At 40.2% G+C, this 18,785-nt stretch overlaps 2 protein-coding genes across 7 annotated transcripts in view; one reads left to right on the top strand and one right to left on the bottom strand.

Annotated features, from left to right (window-relative positions):
• Nucleotides 1-15,187, top strand: part of LOC134206597 (uncharacterized) — a 403,645-nt gene extending 388,458 nt beyond the window's left edge. For 2 of the 4 annotated variants that reach the window (XM_062682326.1, XM_062682324.1), the window contains one exon: nucleotides 13,130-15,187. In XM_062682326.1, the coding sequence (XP_062538310.1) occupies nucleotides 13,130-13,424 (295 nt within the window). In that variant the 3' untranslated portion in view covers nucleotides 13,425-15,187. The remainder of the gene's footprint in view (nucleotides 1-13,129) is intronic. The other 2 variants (XM_062682327.1, XM_062682325.1) reach the window with 1 other exon arrangement.
• The window catches only part of LOC134206596 (inositol polyphosphate-4-phosphatase type I A), a 59,395-nt gene continuing 53,400 nt past the window's right edge, over nucleotides 12,791-18,785 (bottom strand). For all 3 annotated transcript variants that reach the window (XM_062682316.1, XM_062682317.1, XM_062682320.1), the window contains one exon: nucleotides 12,791-12,939. In XM_062682316.1, coding sequence (XP_062538300.1) covers nucleotides 12,828-12,939 — 112 coding nt within the window. In that variant the 3' untranslated portion in view covers nucleotides 12,791-12,827. The remainder of the gene's footprint in view (nucleotides 12,940-18,785) is intronic.

Genomic DNA, 18,785 nt, shown 5'->3' with positions numbered 1-18,785 from the left:
AGAAAAGAGACTGCATCTATACTACGAAAACACAACCAAAACATCAGACCCCCGGTATTTGGTTGATGAATTTTGGTGGAAAATTTCACCTTTCAGAAAAGCGTACCCTAGTACCGGACACTTTTGCATCATGTTCAAATATAACGAAGTTGCCATTAAATGAGTAGAAACATCATTTAGAATAGCAATATTTTTCACTTACTTTGAGTTGTGGTCGTGGATATTAAAATGTGTTAATAGAGCTTATTCGACTCTCCAGCTAAATTTATTACTTCCTACTCCGAATTCTCATCTTTTTGAATGCCATCTTCAAAATTTTGTTCTACTTATTTCTGTGGCTTCCTGATACTTTAGTAAGAAGAAGCAATTCAATTGAAGTAAGTTTAACAAAACTGGTGTGAAAATGACTATTTGCTTACATAAGAATCTCACTGTCCGGACAGCTGCCGAATAGACAAATTTGATTTTGCAACACAATTACATAACATATCTAACAAATCATGATCGTTATTCAAAATATGGCTGATATTGACCATCTCTACATGATTAGAATGCTTCCGATCGAGTTTGATCTTGTTGATTCAAACCTTCTAAAGTAAGGTAAAACAAGGAAATTTTGACAATTTTTTTAACAGACGTGACGTTTCACTCCATCCGCCCACTGTGGGGACAATTTTTGCATCATTTTGGCCTTTCTCGTATTCGACTAATAAAGATTTAGAGGACTTTGGCCAGGGGGAGAAGGCGGAGCACTGAATCCTTACCCCAACATGTGCGACATCTGGATTTGGTTCTAAACTGTAAACAACAGTGTTAATTCTCTCATACCCTTCTGTTATGGCGAGGCAATTTTTCTGCAAAATTTTGTTTTCGATATTTTATCAAAATTAAACACTCAATCATGCAGCAATATAACGATGTGGTATGCTTGAGATACCTGCTTGATTATAGGGACTCGAAAAAGAATTTATTTGCAGTAACTAACCGAATATAAAAATGTTCACATTAACGATTGCGCCCTAACACCGGTTCTAAGCTTCGATGCAGAGTACACGAGCTTTGTTCGCCAGTGACAGGCGTATGAGGCCCTTGACTTTGGCCAATACCTAGCACGTCGACATAGCCTGCTGTCATCATTCAAAAGCAATATGAAAAAAATGTGCCCTGGACATCCTGGCTACGATCTGGCGTAACCCATCACCAAAAACAAAAGAATGTCAGTTGCCTGGAAAAGATAGTCAACTACTAATGACCTCTAATGACCACAATAGAGGTGACAGAAAGCCTCTCTGAGAGCACCCCTCTTACTGCTCTAATAGTGATAGATAACCACCCTTAAGGGGATACGGGAAGCACAAACAATCATCAAATCGTCATTATTTTCATCATTGAATGCTTAATTGTTTTTCCACAACAAATATGATTAAGGTAGCTGATATTTCCCTGCCGTAATCCATTCGATAATGCATTTGTGAAAGTCACGCTTCGTCATATCTTTTGCTATAGAAGATTGTATAATATTTGCCAGAAACCCATTTGCCTAAATGGACCAAATGCCAGAAAGATTTTCCTCAGCATAGACCATTTGCCAGAATGCAATTTGCCAGATTGTACCATTCCCCCAGAAATAGCAAAACTGGAAATTCCGATTATTAAAGCTGGTTGAAGAATAGAGAAAGAATTATGGGTCTCCGCCTTTTGGCATAAGGTTTGGCATTAAGAATTTAGTAATGAAGGATTCTTCGGTAAAATTCATTTTCATAAAAGGGAATATTTAACATAATAGACAATTTTCAGAAATACTGTTTATCAAAATAAAATACATACATATTTGCCTAATACCAAATAAAGGAGCATCCATAGATTACGTAACGCTTAGAGGGGGAGGAGGGGTTGAGTGAATCGTGACCATTCATACAAAATTTTTAGATGTTTCATACAAAAAAGTGTTACATAGGGGGGAAGGGGGTTGAAAATGGTCGATTTTTAGTTACGTAATTAATGAATCTTCCCCAAGCTGTTTACGAGTTAATATCATCTTCCTTTGTCTCATTCCGGATACAGACTTCATTTCTAAGATTGAAGCCTATCTATCATTGCCTTGGAATATCGTGCTCATAACGAAATGATATCATTTCTTTCCTTATATTAAGCAAATGCTTGCTTTCAGTGAAAGATTAACATCACATTAACACATACTAGACGGTTGGTTCATTGTAGGAATTATATTTTCAAGGCTAGATAAATGTCTACTTCAAAAGAAGGAATCATATCTACCACTATCTTATTGCGTTTGAGTTTAAAGAAGGGATCACATCCCCCTTTTTACATTTTTTTATTTTTTTTTCTTCTATTTGGCGTCAATCAAAAATAAACCAATGATACTTAGTACAATAAATGTACTCATTAGCTAGTCTTTGTGTAGTTTAGTCATTACCTAACTTGTCTATGAAAGAACACTATTTTAGATCAATTTTACTCATTGTTACATCAATTGTTTCGCAATGCGCATTACAACATGACATTATTCTATTTATTGGGCCATTTCTGCCATAGTTTGATCTTTGATTGTTGATATAAAATAGACTTCTATTTCTAAGTGCACGGATAGGAGCGTAAAAATTAATATTCGCCAAAATTTCAAGACTATCCACTCTTTATGTAATAATATGGTTTATGAAAGCTATCATTGAAAATTCCCTGCGTTCTTTGAGTTCGTCTAGATTAGTTAATGAACACTGTGATTTATAAGGAGGTAGGTGGTAGAGACGTCCACCCTAGTTTTCCAAGCGCAAAGAACTGTTTCTGAACTGATTCTTTGCGGTTCACATTGGTTTCTTGATACGGAGCCCAAACACATCCAGCATTACCCTCATCCGGGCAAACATCTACTTTAAAAGCAGGGATCACTTCCACAATTGATTCCCTTAATGTCCGGACAAACACGTATTTTCAAAGATAATCCTACATAGCTACAAGAAACGATTACGTCTTGTAATTGTATTATCGACAAGTGCTAAATTTACCACTCCGGGATTTAGTTTAACAGTTTAGTCTAACAGCTAATTTACCTACCTGGATACCAGACCTGAAATCTGCCGTATTTTACACGATTCGCAATATTTTCTTCTTTGCATACTTGATACAGCTCATGATTCATGCGTCTGCGCCACACAAAATTTTCAAGCTTCCATCCGAGTATTGTACGCAGCACTTTTCGCTCGAAAACCCCGAAAGCTCTCCGGTCCGCCTATTTTAACGTCCGTGCTTCATATTCCTAAAGGGCCACTGGTAGCATCGCAGTTTTGGATAGAGCAAATTTCGCTTCCGTTTGCATGTTGTGGGACCTAAGCTGGTTGCGTAATCCATAGAAGGCCCTATTCGCAGCAGCAATACGCCTTTTCACTTCACGGGAAACGTCATTGGCACAAGTCACAAGCGTTCCAAGGTAAATAAATTCTTCAACAACTTCAAATACATCCCCATCAAGTAGGGTAACTGTCCTATTTTGGACCCCTAGAGGAAGTGCATCCCAATATATGCTTATATCTATTGAAATACAGGTTCGATATGGGCGGAAATGACACCATTTCAAAGATGAAAGTCTTATTTATGAAATAGAAATTCGAAATGAGCTTCAGTTATTGATAAATCAGTGGAATTTGCCATTTTCTGAAATGAAAATATTCTTTGTTTTGGACAGGGCAACATATGGACCCCCAAATGTACACATTTTGGACACCCCCAATTTAGTCTCTTCAAAGTCGAATTTCTAATTTGCCCTGGTCAATTGAGTCGAAGCCAAGTCTTATCTTTCCATTGGCATGCATCAATGAGAAAATTCCTGCGTTTTAAATTCACAATTTCGACAAAAACTTATTGTGTACGTTCTAAGATTTTCAGTGATGTATACTTGTAAGCTAGAGATGGTCGGGTTTCGGGTTTTCAAACCCGAAACCCGACCCGAATCCGAACCCGACGGGTTCGGGTTTGAAAAATTAGAACAATGTCGGGTTCGGGTCGGGTACGGGTTTGTGAGATGAAAAAATGTCGGGTCTGGGTCGGGTACGAGTTTGAGAAATAAAGTGTTGAATATTTTTTTATTCGTTTTTGGTAATTTTGAGGCTTTTTCGTTGTTTGTTATCTAGTTTGAGTTTTCCGCCAAAAAATGAGTGCGGCTCCAGCTCGGGTTTAAGACTGCAAAAATTGTCGGGTACGGGTCGGGTTCGGGTTTGATAAGAATTTCCATTCCGGGTTCGGGTCGGGTCCGGGTTTGAAAGGAACTTCTAAATCGGGTTCGGATCGGATTCAGGTTTACAAAATGTGCAACCTGACCATCTCTATTGTAAGCGTAACCCATTGTAACGCTCGCCTTGTTGAACAAACTAATTTCCTCGAAATTTTATCTAAATATCGCCTTTTCCGCACGGGAAACCAGTGAAATAGATGCTGATCAATATTAATTTCCTGAAGCCAATGGGGGAATTAGCAGCGGCATTGCTTTTAGTTCAGAAATCAGAAAAATGTCGCCAGGAGGGTCCAAAATGTGTAGGGGTCCAAATCAAGTTGATTACCCTACTACCTCAGCACCAACACCACTAGGTCTTCCTTTATCTCTACCTGCCACCATGTTCTTTGGCTTGAAAGAGTTAATGGTTAAGCCTATCCTCGCCATCTCTCTCTTCAGTGGGACAAAAGCCTCCACTACTGCTCTGCGATCGATTCCAATAAGGTCGATGTCGTCCGCAAAACCCAGGAGCATATGCGACCGTGTGATGATAGTGCCGTTCCTCTGCACGCCAGATCTCCTAATAGCGCCTTCGAGTGCAATGTTGAACAATAAATTCGAAAATGCATCCCCCTGCTTTAATCCGTCTAAAGTCATAAACGAGGTGCACGTATCAGTCTAATCCATTTCACCGGAAAACCATGTTCAGACATTATCTGAAACAGCTCATTTCTTTTCACTGAATCGTACGCTGCTTTGAAATCAATGAATAAATTGTGTGTCTGCAAGTTGTACTCCCGAAATTTATCAAGGATCATCCGCTGGCAAAACACCTGATCCGTCGTTGATCGGCCCTCACGAAAACCTGCCTGGTATTCACCGATGATGGGCTCCTCAAGTGGTCTCAGTCTGATAAACAGGATACGCGATAGGATTTTGTACGCCGAGTTCAGAAGGCTGATCCCTCTGTAATTGACACACTCTAGTATGTGCCCTTTCTTATAGATTGGGCATAAAAGGCCATCCAACCAGCCGCCAAGCAGTTCTTCATCCTCCCATATTTTCTGGATAATGTGGTGGATTGATTGATACAGCTGCTCACTTCCGTGTTTAAGCAGCTTTACTGTTTTTCAGCTCGTTTAGAGCCTTCTTCACCTCGTCCAGCGTTGGTGATTCCACAGCTTCACCGTCGCCGACTATGTCCATCCTGCTTCTTAATACACCTTAATTTTCACCGTTCAACAAATCTTCGAAGTGCTCCTTCCACCTGGTTGCCACCATAGTCTTGTCTGTCAGCAAATTCCCCTCTCGGTCATTGCACATGGCGGGCACTGGCGCAGTCTTATGCCAAATATCCATTACGCCAAATGAACGTTATGCCAAACGGTCTGGTCTCCGTGAGCATCATACATACTTTGGATTTGTTCTGCTAATAGAGTGACGTGAGGTGAATCGATTTTGGCCATGTAATTCAAATAGGAGCATATGATTGCTCTCACTTTATTCGAGCAATCGCACATCAGTCTTCTCGTAGAATAAACCCAATTATTTTTTATTTTGTTTATTTATTAAAATAATTCAACTGACAATGAATGTCTAAATGAATATTAGTTAAACTAATTGGTTACGGTCAGCGGTACGGAAAAAGTCTAGTAACCGATGACAAAACACGTCAACTGATAAATATCGAAAAAATATCGAAGAATTCGTTGAAGCGGCAACTGATGAATCGAATTGGTTTGTGTAGTGCATAGTTGCTAGTCTGTGGTTCTAGAAGCAAAAATAGACGTTTACGAAGAGGTCTTTCAAGTGCATATAGATTTAACTACGACAGTAGTACTGGACAATCGATGTAACCCGTGAGCAGCTTCCCAGCAAACGTAGCTTGAGCGGTGATCCGTCTAAACTCTAGTGGTTCGATGCTAATCAACCGGCACCGCTCCTCGTACGGTGGCAAGTTCGTCGGATCACGCCACCTTAGGGATCGAAGAGCGTATCTTAGAAACTTCCGTTGAACGGCTTCGATCCTAGCGATCCATGTGGTCTGGAAAGGGCACCAAACAACAGCGGATGATTCCAGTATTGATCGCACAAGGGAACAGTACAGTGATCTAAAGCATAACGGATCATGGAATTCACTGGCAATTTTGAAAATAAAACCCAATTGACGATTAGCTCGGGCTACAATGTCATCGTAGTGAGGTCTGTAGGTAAGTCCGCTATCCAGGATAACGCCAAGATCCTTAATGTGCTGAACACGAGTGAGCGATCGTCCAGACAGGACATAGTCGAAGATGATTGGTGCGTTTTTCCGGTGATATGAAATGATGTTGCATTTTTCAATACTTAAGTCCATGAGATTTCTTGAGCACCAGTCCGCAAAATTATACAACATATTTTGCAGTTCGTTGCAGTCTGTCAAGTTTTTTATAACGTAATAGATTTTTGAATCGTCTGCGTAGAAGAGGCGGCAGTCTTGTGACAACAGCATGAAAATATCATTAATAAAGATCGAGAACAGTAGCGGGCCCAGATTGCTGCCTTGAGGTACTCCCGATTTGTTTGCGAAAACTTCTGATTCTGACGTGCCAATTTTCACACGCATCGAACGATTCTGCAAATATGACCTAAACCAATCGGTAGCCGTTGATGAGACGCCTAGTAACATCAGCTTAGCAAGCAGAATTTCATGGTCCACAGTATCGAAAGCGGCTTTCAGATCCATATATGCTGCATCAACCTGCCATCCGGAATCCAAACAACGCAGGCAGCTGGACGTAAATTGAACCAAGTTCGTAGTAACCGACCGCTTCGGATAAAAACCGTGTTGATCGAAATCAATGTAGTTTTTAAAACACGCAAATAAAGCGTCATGCATGATAATTTCAAACAACTTCGAACAGGCAGGCAGAGATGTGATTCCGCGGTAATTGAGAATGTTCCGCTTATCTCCCTTTTTGTGCACCGGAAATATATACGAATGTTTCCAGTGTGAAGAAAACTCGCTTTGCAGTGCCGAAAGCTGGAAAATTCTCGCAAGTGGGCGGCCGAGATTTACAGCACAACGTTTCAAAACTGATGATGGAATCCCATCTGGCCCGGTTGTGAAGGAGAGCTTCAGTTTGCGCATTGCGGCCATCACCATGTCTTCAGTAATGCGGGGAATGTCAAAATGCAGCACATCACGTGGCGTCCCGTCAATGGCACGTAACACTTGCACCGGCGAGGCAGTGAAATCGTGAAACACTTGCTTGAATTGTCGGGCGAACAGATTACATTTCTCTTTTCGGTATCTGCTGTGTCATTTCCAAGAAACATAGAACAAGGAAGCCCAGATTCCTTCCGTTTGGAATTAAAAAACGACCAAAAGTTTTTGGGTTCTTACGTAGGTTTGCTTCGGTTCGTCTCACGTAGAGAAAATGGTTGTACTTGCGGTAACGATTACTTGCGAAATTGAATAGTTGTTTGGAATATGGTGAGCGATAATTGCAGTATTTACGGAGAGCAGCTGAACGCTGTCGTTTCAGTGCACGTAGGCGTGAATTCGACCATGGAGGTTTCTGCGGGGTCGTCTGGTTGGAACAGTGTGGAGAAATGCATCTTCCAGCGCAATACTAAAGAAATCCACTGCATCATTGATACTGTTAGTCGATTCAATAAATTGCCAATCAATTACCGCAAGCGCGTCATTCAGTGCATCATAATCGGCCCGTCGAAAGTCAAGAGAGTAACATTCAGATGGCGACGAATGACGAATCGGATCAGATAGAGTAAAAGACACTTCGAGAGCAGGGTGGTCGGCATCTAAACTGATCAGTGGTTCGACTGGTAGGTAAATGCGTGTGCTCGGTAATGCGGGATCATTCGCCAGGACTAGATCTAGCAATCGTCCATTTCGGTTCGGAATGGAATTCACTTGAGTGAAACCATTAAAGTTAAATCCATCCAACAGAGTACAGCATGCCACCGGCATATGCGAAAGCAGTGGATCTATCACAGGTATGTCGTTGTCGGTGAAGCGCCATTGTAATCCGGCTTGGTTGTAATCGCCAAATAGGAGCGCCGGAGAGTGTGGGCCTAAACTAGAAGAAATTGAGGCTAACGAATCCACATGCTCACGGATAATAGTGCAGTCATTTTTTCGGTCAGGAGGAAGGTAAACTGCGCCTACGGAGAGAGTGTCTCGTGGAAGCTGCACGACAATCCAAAGTTGCTCTAATAAACTAGAGATGGGCGACACGCTCAGGTAGCTGGTTAGCTTAATAGAAACTGCAATTAGGACACCACCGCCACGCAGTTTGTGGCTATTTAACGTTGATCGGTCAGTTCTAAACACGTTGTACATTGATCCGAAAAGTTGCGAAGAATGGATCCTGTCATCCAACCACGTTTCCGTCAAAACAATCAAATCATATTCAGCCTCCGAAACTGCCAGGAAGAACGGGTCAATTTTTGTCCTCAGTCCACGAACATTCTGGTAATAAATTCGCAACCCATTTGATCGACGATCCGGAGAGCTGCAAATTAGTGGGGATTCAGGCACCGAAAGTTCAAAACCATGATAATACTTGCCTGACGTTGCAGGCCGGAAGCCCCCTCTACCATCACCAAACACAGGACCGGGACGATGACGATGGCGGAAGTTAGCAGGAGGCGCGACTGGAATGGGAGGTTCGGAGGCTTCCTCAGTACCTGTTTTAGGGTGTCCCGGATCCGATGAGTTGTTGTCGATAGCGAAAGCAGGCGGGCTGATGTTATTTATTCGTTTTTTGTTAATTCCACGAACTCACGAAACTGCAATCCGGAAGGCCACGAAGCAGGGTCTATGCAAGATCCTTGAGACCCGGATCCAAACCAATCTTGAATGACACAAATGTCAAGCTCGATGCATCCCTTCCTTTTGGAACCAACCGAGCCACATCGATGGGATCAGTTGTGTCCAAACAGCGTGAAACGACACTCCGCACGTCATTATCACTTATGAGTGGATTCAACCAAGATAGGTATAACCAAAACTTCACCGGTGGTGCAGCGGCGGAGACAGAAGCAACAGAAAGGTCGCTCAAATCAATTGTCTTCGTTCCTCTCGTGGCAGGTGCATTTATTTCTGGTCCATCATCCCGACGGCGTTTTGCACTTGGTCTAGGCCATATAGGTGTAGCACTAAAGTGAAGATGCACGGTGGCGTTGTGGTGTGGCAGCAAATCGATCGACTTTTTTGCCTAGCTCAGCCACGATTTCATGCAGTTGTTGAACCTGTGCGGGTAGAGATGCAAGCGCGGGCGGGTGTTCTACATGCTGTTGCTCAGCGATGTACCGACGAATTGAACGGCCATTCAGTTCTTCTCGGCAGGATTGACAAATAAACATTATCTTTCCTGACGATAACGGTTCCTTCATATTGCGAACATTGAGCCCACAGCGTTGATTGATATGGAAATAAACTTCGCAAAACCACAGCAAAACGGCTCGAGGTCGTTTATTTCGTGTTGGCCTTCTCCGCATTGTTGTTTCTCCATTCTGCTTTGATATAGGGCACAGGTAAATGAAACGGATGGCACAATATTTTCGTTGCTTGATTCGGCTAATCGGCTGCACAATTTCACAGTATTTCACAATATTACGATTGTATACTAATACGCGAAGAAACTATGATATATTTTAACCCTTAAATGCGCAGTGTTGTTTTAAAACAACAAACCGAAAATACGTTTAATGTTAATAATTTCAATGGTTATTTACGTTAAACATATTTACGACCATTTCTAAATAAAATCGCCCTGCGCCTTTAAGGGTTAAAACACGAAAAGTCGTTTTACACAAACAAATTTCAACTTAATTAAGACGTAAACAAAGTGACTAGCATACTGTACGATACATAGTACGATGTTCTATCCATCTTCTTTAGTACGTGGAAAATGTAAATATATTAAAACGGGATAAAATAGCCTTTATATAAAAAATGTTGAATTAATTACGAATTATCACGATTACTTGGCAAATGCTTGCATGAGGGGAAGGAATCATTTACGCCTATGCAAAAACCCGAGCAAACACATATCAAACGACAAATTGGCAAGCGACTTTATTCCATTCTGGAAAAAAAGTCTTCTAGTAAATGGCTTTCTGGCGAAGGTCATACAACCGGGATTCCTAATATCCTACTATTTTTTGTCCATGGCTCCTGGATCAGTATTATGTCCAGTTTGCTTTCTGTGAATCTTTTGCAAAGTACGGCAGTAGCCCCCTTCGCATGGTGTAGATTCACTTGGAGAAACTTAACTATTTTGTTGCTTATTGTGTTGCCGTTTACAACTTTTGAAGAGTTTTTTGTCCACGCCATAGGGAAGATCCATTAAGGTCCTCTGACGGAATCAAGTTTAAAAGTGCTCGCGTTTTCAGGGCACACCACTCGATACGGAAGCAACACACAACTGTCATTTTTATTATTTCACGCATGCTGCGACGCAGCAAAGCTAAATCAACAAAATGACAGTTGAGCACCGCTCTGAATCGAGTGATGTGCCCCTGAAAACGCGAGCACTTTAAACTTGGATTCCGTCAGGAGTGACCTTAATTACGTTACGCAAAAATTGGGATTTTCAACCCACATCCCACCCCCTACCACACTTTTTGTATGAAGCTTCTGAAAATTTTGGATGGATCGTCACACTTTGCTCAACCCCTGTTTTTCCTGTAAAGCTTTTCGGTTTTTCACTTCGCCGACAATATGTGCAACTTGACCTGCCATATCTTGACTGAACCTGATTTTCCAACTCCACTTGGTCCTGGGATTTCCTCCAATTGATCAACGATCATTGCCTCATCGCCAGTTTTTGTGTGTTTTTTTTTCAAAATCACAGTTAGCCTCGATTCCCGGTCTTTAGTAGCAATTTTTTTGAATCCACATCAGGTTGATTACTCTCTTGGTGGGTTTATTTAAAGTAAATGCCATATATTCCGGGTGTTGAGCCACCTATGACTAATCTATGACAATCTAAGCATTTGCACAACATGTGACAGGTTCAGTTCGAAAAATGTATTGGAGGTAGCCACTTCTCGGTGGGGTTGATCCCACGAAACCAGTACGCTAACAGGTGCATAGAGAAGAAAAAAAAGACAGGTGCATTCCCTACTAAGTTACGCAGGACCTCCAAAGTCCGCTGTGGATACTAAAGATACCAAATTCCCAACACCATGCACATAGCCAAGCTCATGAAATCTATTTTCAGAATTAACTCTCTCATATATTGTTTGAAGAATGCCAACCAAGTAGGATGAGTATTAAGTATTGTCTGGCTCCTACACACTTGTTTTATCAGCAACTGCGCCCGATGAAGTAGGGTTGTGTAAAGTACCAAAAAACTCAAATTCTCAAATCTCGTACGCGATTCAAATCAACCGCGAGTCAAGCTCCACCCGACTCACGACCAAAGAATCGTTTCATGATTCGACTCGCTATCTGCATCATTGAATGATTTCTACCTGATATTCTTTGTTAAATTAATGGAATTAACTTTCTTTCCTCAAAACAATGGATCCATACGTAAACATAAAATTCGGTTCGATTGGGTTTTGACGCTTTTTGGGGTGAAATCATTTTCCGGCGAATGAGCGAAACAATGCAATTCTGCATAAAAAAAACTCAAGCGCGATACTCTTCCTGGAAATCGCCACCGAGGTAGCTCGCGAATGAGGCTTCGATGGTTGAGATTTGAACATGATTCTACCAACACTGGTCGTCAGTTCCCAACCCGACCACTCTCGAGTCTCGACCGATCTCACTTCGCTCATGTGGTCGGGTTGGAATCTGACGACCAACTGACACAATCCTACTTCCGACCTTACACAACCACGAACAACCCTAGCCAGAGATCAAAATTGTGGGTAAGGAGTTCTCCAACATCGCCTCTTCACACTGGAAACTGGTGGTATAGAATCAGATGGTAACAAAACCGATGCTTTGCTCACACTGACTGGTGTTGATCTTTATATTCGTTGGAACACGATATCGTGACAACATTACTTTCTGTTCCCCCTGTCTGACCTAGCTTTCCTACCCACGACGCAGTATTCTGCTGAACTCCGTTTCCTTCGCTTCTCGACTTTTGTTTTATGGACGGCAAAGCAAATTCAAAATGTCTGAAAGAATGAAAATTCTCAATTTCTCTTTAACGGATACATTTTCCCATTTTTTAAAATGCTGGTTCTGGACCATGTTATCGGAATTACCAAAAACATCTACGTTATGTCGTGTTTAAAATTCTCAGCTAATGCACGTAGCTACGGCAACGTGCCAATAGACTGCGCCATTGTAGTAACCGACAATATTTTGATTTCCAGAAAGCTATACCACCCTACTAGTAAACCTTTATTACTTGAGCTGGAGATTTTCGAGAGCTACCCCTAGTAAAATACGTTAAACAATTTTTAGTAGTGACCGTGAGGATACCCAATTTAATGTGATGAAACAGGTCCATTTTAATAAACAATTTTATTACACTAGGAAAAATGCTATTTTTATATAAATCAACATTTCGAATGAGTAAGACGTTTGAATGAAGTTGTCCAAATCATCAGGGCCTTATACTTACCTTTCTCATGACGCAATACTGATTCCTTTATGTATCTCCTTCCACCTTTTCGATAAAACGGCTATCACCTGCTGACAGCATTTAGAGATGACCTCCGCTCTTAGATGTCCTCTGCGACTGAATAAAGGAATATTATTTATTATTCACTATTGAACAATTATCGCTCTTTCCAACGCACTCACACAACACAAACGCTTGCCCGCACGCACTAACACGCACAACACGCTTAATTGGACCGCCTAAACGCCGACCACCGAACGAAACGCTCTCTCTTTCTGACCGCCGACCTCTTTTCACCTACCCTTAGATTTTTTATCGACAGATCCCGGGAGAACCTGTCGTCCAACCGGAGCCGGGACTACCCCCGGGACAGCATGGCCGTGCGGGACGGCTCCGAGATGGTGGTTTCCGACGTGTGCGTCAAGGGTGAGAAGAAACGGCACCACCATCACCACCACAAGGCCAACCACCGGGGCGGCGACGGCCAGGAACGAGGCCGCAGTAACCACCGGGACAGCCGGGAAGGGGACTTCCGGGAGCCGAACATCATGGGTAGCGGCGGTGGAAATGGGCGCCGCGGCGGCGACCACCGTCACTATTGACCCCGTCGAATGGTAATCACTATCAGAATAGAGGGACAGCACAAGGACGACGATGACGAGGGTCGCCGGGTTCTGATGAGCCCGCTGTGGGAGTGACACCCGAGTAAAGAAAAAACGGGGTTGAATTACTTTCAATATTTCTCACGAACTGACCTTAGCCCTATTATTTTTCTTTTCAAATCTTCTTCTATCTACATTTCCTTCTCAGTGTATGTATTTATTTATTATCGAATAGTTTCACTAGTTTTAGGACGTTGCTCACATTTTCCAGAAACAGGAAATCATTCCAAAACAGTTTGTAACCAGACGCACTTTAGCTGTTAGGTCGATCAATAGTCAAGGCACGAACCTTCCCAGTTAATATTTCGTTCGACACGTGCACCAACTCTTAGCAATTGCACTGAAAGGAATTTTCCTCTCAGTTTGTTTGTGATCTACCAATCGTTTACTACGGCTCTTCCAATCGTAGCGTCATAACAAGCCAACAAACACATGCCAAACATTGGAAAATTTCTTTCAGATAATCTAAATTTCCAAACGGGTGTTCGATCTTGACCGCGTCTAAACACAACACTTACACACACAAGCACAAGTATGTTGGACCATAAGTCCAACGCTCCGGATTACGTTTAGTCACGGTCGACATTGTTTCCCGTTGCACCCTATTTCCAAACCTTTGAACAAAAAAAAACTATTTCGTAATTCGTTAATTTATTTAAAAAATATTCCTTATTTGTATTTTGTGTTTCGACCCTTTCCCCAAGTCCATTTGTTATCACTTTTTGTTTTGTTAACGTTAACCTTTGAAGGTAACTAAAGTGAAAAATAAAACAGTATCGTAGGAAAACATGTAAGGCTTCGCTTCTCTTTCAAAGAGTTTGTAAAAATGAAGACCTTTCTGTAGAATGAAAAAAAAATGACAAAAAAACACACAACACACAAAAACATGTAGGAAAATTAAGAGAAAGACAAAGATTAGGAGAAACAAAACAAATGCGAAACCGTAGTTGCAATATCGAGTTCTAGTGGACAATTAGGAAAACAAACAATCTAACAATTGTTGATTTTTTATTAGGAAATTGAATTAGGGAAAATAAGCAAACAATCACCTTACCGTAGAACCATTGATATGATTTTTTTTATTTAGAAATAGAGTGCCATTAGAAAGGCAAATAAAACAATTTATAAATCGCACACCTGAAGGTTTTCTCGGTCTTGGACGTGTCAGCTAAAACTTAAAAAGTGAATAGATTGCATTTCAGTATTTTTTCCTCGTTTGCTAACACCCACACATCATCGTTTATAAGGCCAATATTTAGAAGAAGAACAAAAAACACAACGCGCGCTCGAATGTAAGAATGAGAATTTCAATCATTGTTTTCCCAGTAGAAAGTTGCACCCTAATCAGTACCATGTAAATCGATTTAGACGTAAACTAACACAACACGCATAGGCAGATTAATCGGACAGGAACAAACGAAAAAACAGAAAATCTTAATGTAGTTACAATGACCCTTTGAACGAAAACAAACTACAGACGAGTTATACAATCCATAGAAAAGTTACTAAAGAAGTTATGGAGGAGAAATGTTCCGTCGTATCGGATTAACAATCAGCGGCAGAATGATGGAAAAAGCGCTAGCGTGTTTTTTCAAGTGTAATAGGAAAGAAGGATGTTCTTCGCAGTTGCAGAGGAGGTTGAACTATCCGAATTGTTGTAAATAGTAATCGTATTTAATAAAAAGTAAAAATAAACTTAAAAATCTATTACATAGGAATATATCCGAATCTTCACTACATCCCCCTCTACTTTAATTAAAATACAATTAAATGATCGAATGATCGATCGTTTCCACACGTATTGAATAAAAGATACTGATCTACATTCTTAGTTTCACTTCCCATCCTGCTACACATAACCAATCTCGAACTCTACCGTCCTGCTCAGGAATTTTCGTCTCCACTCCACTTTGGCTAAAGCGGCATTTACTAGCTCGTGTTGATCGGGGCAAAAATCGTCATATTACTGATTGCTCGTTTCTGGGCCACCCATAGCCAGTCTCTCTGCACGCCGATTGTACACAGACGCTCGATTGTATACAGCTAATGATCTGCGATAAGACTAAGGATAATCCCATATTTCAATCAATTGTGCCGTGTACACCTTTTAAGTCGATCGACAAATGATGTTATCCACATTTTAGAATTTATGCGAAAGCCTCCTAATACGTGGTAACACGTTCTCCTATGAATCTGCCTTACAAGATCTTCTGCTGATGATGACAGTCGGCGATATACAAACAGTTGAGTACTTCTGTTGTGTTACAGTGGAACAAAGAGAAAAGAAAATCCTGCGAAATTAACTCTTAGAGCAAAGGTTCCCAAACTTTTGGATTTGCGTCCCACATAGCAGAATCCCATATTGCTTGCGACCCACCAGGTATCAAAAATATTGATTTTTTTAGGTTAGATAAAAATGAGTTAGGTTGAACAAATCCAGGTACCGCGAGAGACTTTTTCGCAAGCTGTCATGATAAAAAAACTGATTCGGGAGGCTATACCTCATGATAAATTTCTTTTAAAAAAGCTCCAAACGCGGGTATCACTGGTTCTGATAATGCATTTTAACTTGTTCTACACAGCTGTGCGGTTCCCAACACAAAATGGCCGAGAAAATAGCAAGAATCATTACTTCTCTGTAGGGGCTGCCTATCCGATTCTGTTTTTTCGCACTTGTATACAAGTTTGATAAATTTGTTATCATGGCTTACTATGATTCGGAACATATTGAGAGCGATTTCTGCAAACCCAGATCTCGTCACATTTTTTGATTGGATTGATTGGATTGCATTTGAATTAGATACAGATTTGAGCTGAATTAAGATTGGATTTGGTTTGAACTTTTATTGAATTTGAATAAGACTTGGATTTGAATTTGATTTAGATTAGATTTTTATACGATTTGGATAAAATTCAAATTGGAATTGGATTGTAATTGAATTAGATTTTGATTTGAATTGGATTTGATTAAGATTGAACTTGAAATGGATTTGATTTGGATTGGATTTGGATTGGATTTGGATTGGATTTGGATTGGATTGGATTTGGATTGGATTTGGATTGGTTTGGATTGGTTTTGGATTGGGTTGGATTGGTTTGGATTGGTTTGGATTGGTTTGAATTGGTTTGGATTGGTTTGGATTGGATTTGGATTGGTTGGATTGGTTTGGATTGGTTTGGATTGGTTTGGATTGGTTTGGATTGGTTGGAGTGGATTTGGATTGGTTTGGATTGGTTTAGATTGGTTGGATTGGTTTGGATTGGTTTAGATTGGTTTGGATTGGTTTGGAGTGGTTTGGATTGGTTTGGATTGGTTTGGATTGGTTTGGATAGGATTGGTTTAGATTGGTTTGGATTGGTTTGGATTGGTTTAGATTGGTTTGGATTGGTTTGGATTGGATTTGGATTGGTTTGGATTGGTTTGGATTGGTTTGGATTGAATTTGGATTGGTTTGGATTGGTTTGGATTAGATTTGGATTGGTTTGGATTGGTTTGGATAGAATTTGGATTGGTTTGGATTGGTTTGGATTGGTTTGGATTGGTTTGGATTGGTTTGGATTGGTTTGGATTGGTTTGGATTGGTTTGGATTGGTTTGGATTGGTTTGGATTGGTTTGGATTGGTTTGGATTGGTTTGGATTGGTTTGGATTGGTTTGGATTGGTTTGGATTGGTTTGGATTGGTTTAGATTGGTTTGGATTGGTTTGGATTGGTTTGGAGTGGTTTGGATTGGTTTGGATTGGTTTGGATTGGATTTGGATGGGATTGGTTTAGATTGGTTTGGATTGGTTTGGATTGGTTTAGATTAGATTTGGATTGGTTTGGATTGGTTTGGATTGGTTTGGATTGGTTTGGATTGAATTTGGATTGGTTTGGATTGGTTTGGATTAGATTTGGATTGGTTTGGATTGGTTTGGATAGAATTTGGATTGGTTTGGATTGGTTTGGATTGGGTTGGATTGGATTGGATTGGATTGGATTGGATTTAGATTGGATTTGGATTGGATTTGGATTGGCTTTGGATTGGCTTTGGATTGGATTTGGATTGGATATGGATGGAATCTAAATTAGGTTAGGATGGGAATTGGATGTGAATTAGATTTTAATTTAAATTGGATTGGGATTGGATTTGAATTGGATTTAGAATGGATTTGGATTGCATTTGGATTAAATTTGGATTGAATTAGATTTGGATTGTATTGGGATTGGAATTGAATAAGATTTCGATTAGAATTGTATTTCATTTGGTTTGAATTCGATTTGGATTAGAATTTGGATCAGTTTTGTGACTGCATTTGAATTAGATTTGGATTTGAATTGGTTTTAAATTTGATTTGAATTTAATTTGAAATGGATTTGGATTGAATTTAGATTGGATTTAGAATGGATTTGGATTGAATTGAAAATGAATTAAATTTGGGTTGGAACTGGATTTGAATTTGATTTGGATTGGATTAAAATTTGATTTTAATTGAGAGATTTTAATTGGATTTGGATTGGATTTGAATTGGATTTAGAATGGATTTGGATTGCATTTGGATTAAATTTGGATTGAATTAGATTTGGATTGTATTGGGATTGGAATTGAATAAGATTTCGATTTGAATTGTATTTCATTTGGTTTGAATTAGATTTGGATTAGAATTTGGATCAGTTTTGTGACTGCATTTGAATTAGATTTGGATTTGAATTGGTTTTAAATTTGATTTGAATTTAATTTGAAATGGATTTGGATTGAATTTAGATTGGATTTAGAATGGATTTGGATTGAATTGAAAATGAATTAAATTTGGGTTGGAACTGGATTTGAATTTGATTTAGATTGGATTAAAATTGGATTTTAATTGAGTTTGGATTTGTTTATTTAAATATAACACCAACAGACTACAGACTAATCCCAATGATGTGTAAAAAAATATATGTATATAATAAATAAGATTCATTACGGACAAATTAAACATCACATATTAATCATAAAAAAATAAATAATCTAAGCTTTAGTGCTGCGTCAATGACCTCTATCACTGAATACGGTGTAGAATCTGCTCCTTAGCACATTTCTTGTTAAGTGGGAGTCGAACATCGCCGCCACTCTGTTAAAAACTCGTTGTAGGCCATGGATAGCATTGCCACATCCGTAGTTAGTACGACGGATCGGTAGGCGAAGCATTATATTATTACGCAGCGGTCGGGGTTGTACGCCGATGTTGATTTGTTGCAAGATGGTTCCACAGGCGATCCTGCCCTGCAACACATCGGCCACAGTCACAGCTCGGCATACATTTCGTCGAGTACTCAGAG

Source organism: Armigeres subalbatus, chromosome 1 (genome assembly GCF_024139115.2).
Source record: "Armigeres subalbatus isolate Guangzhou_Male chromosome 1, GZ_Asu_2, whole genome shotgun sequence".
Lineage (NCBI taxonomy): Eukaryota > Metazoa > Arthropoda > Insecta > Diptera > Culicidae > Armigeres > Armigeres subalbatus.
This window is presented reverse-complemented; position numbering and strand designations above follow the sequence as displayed.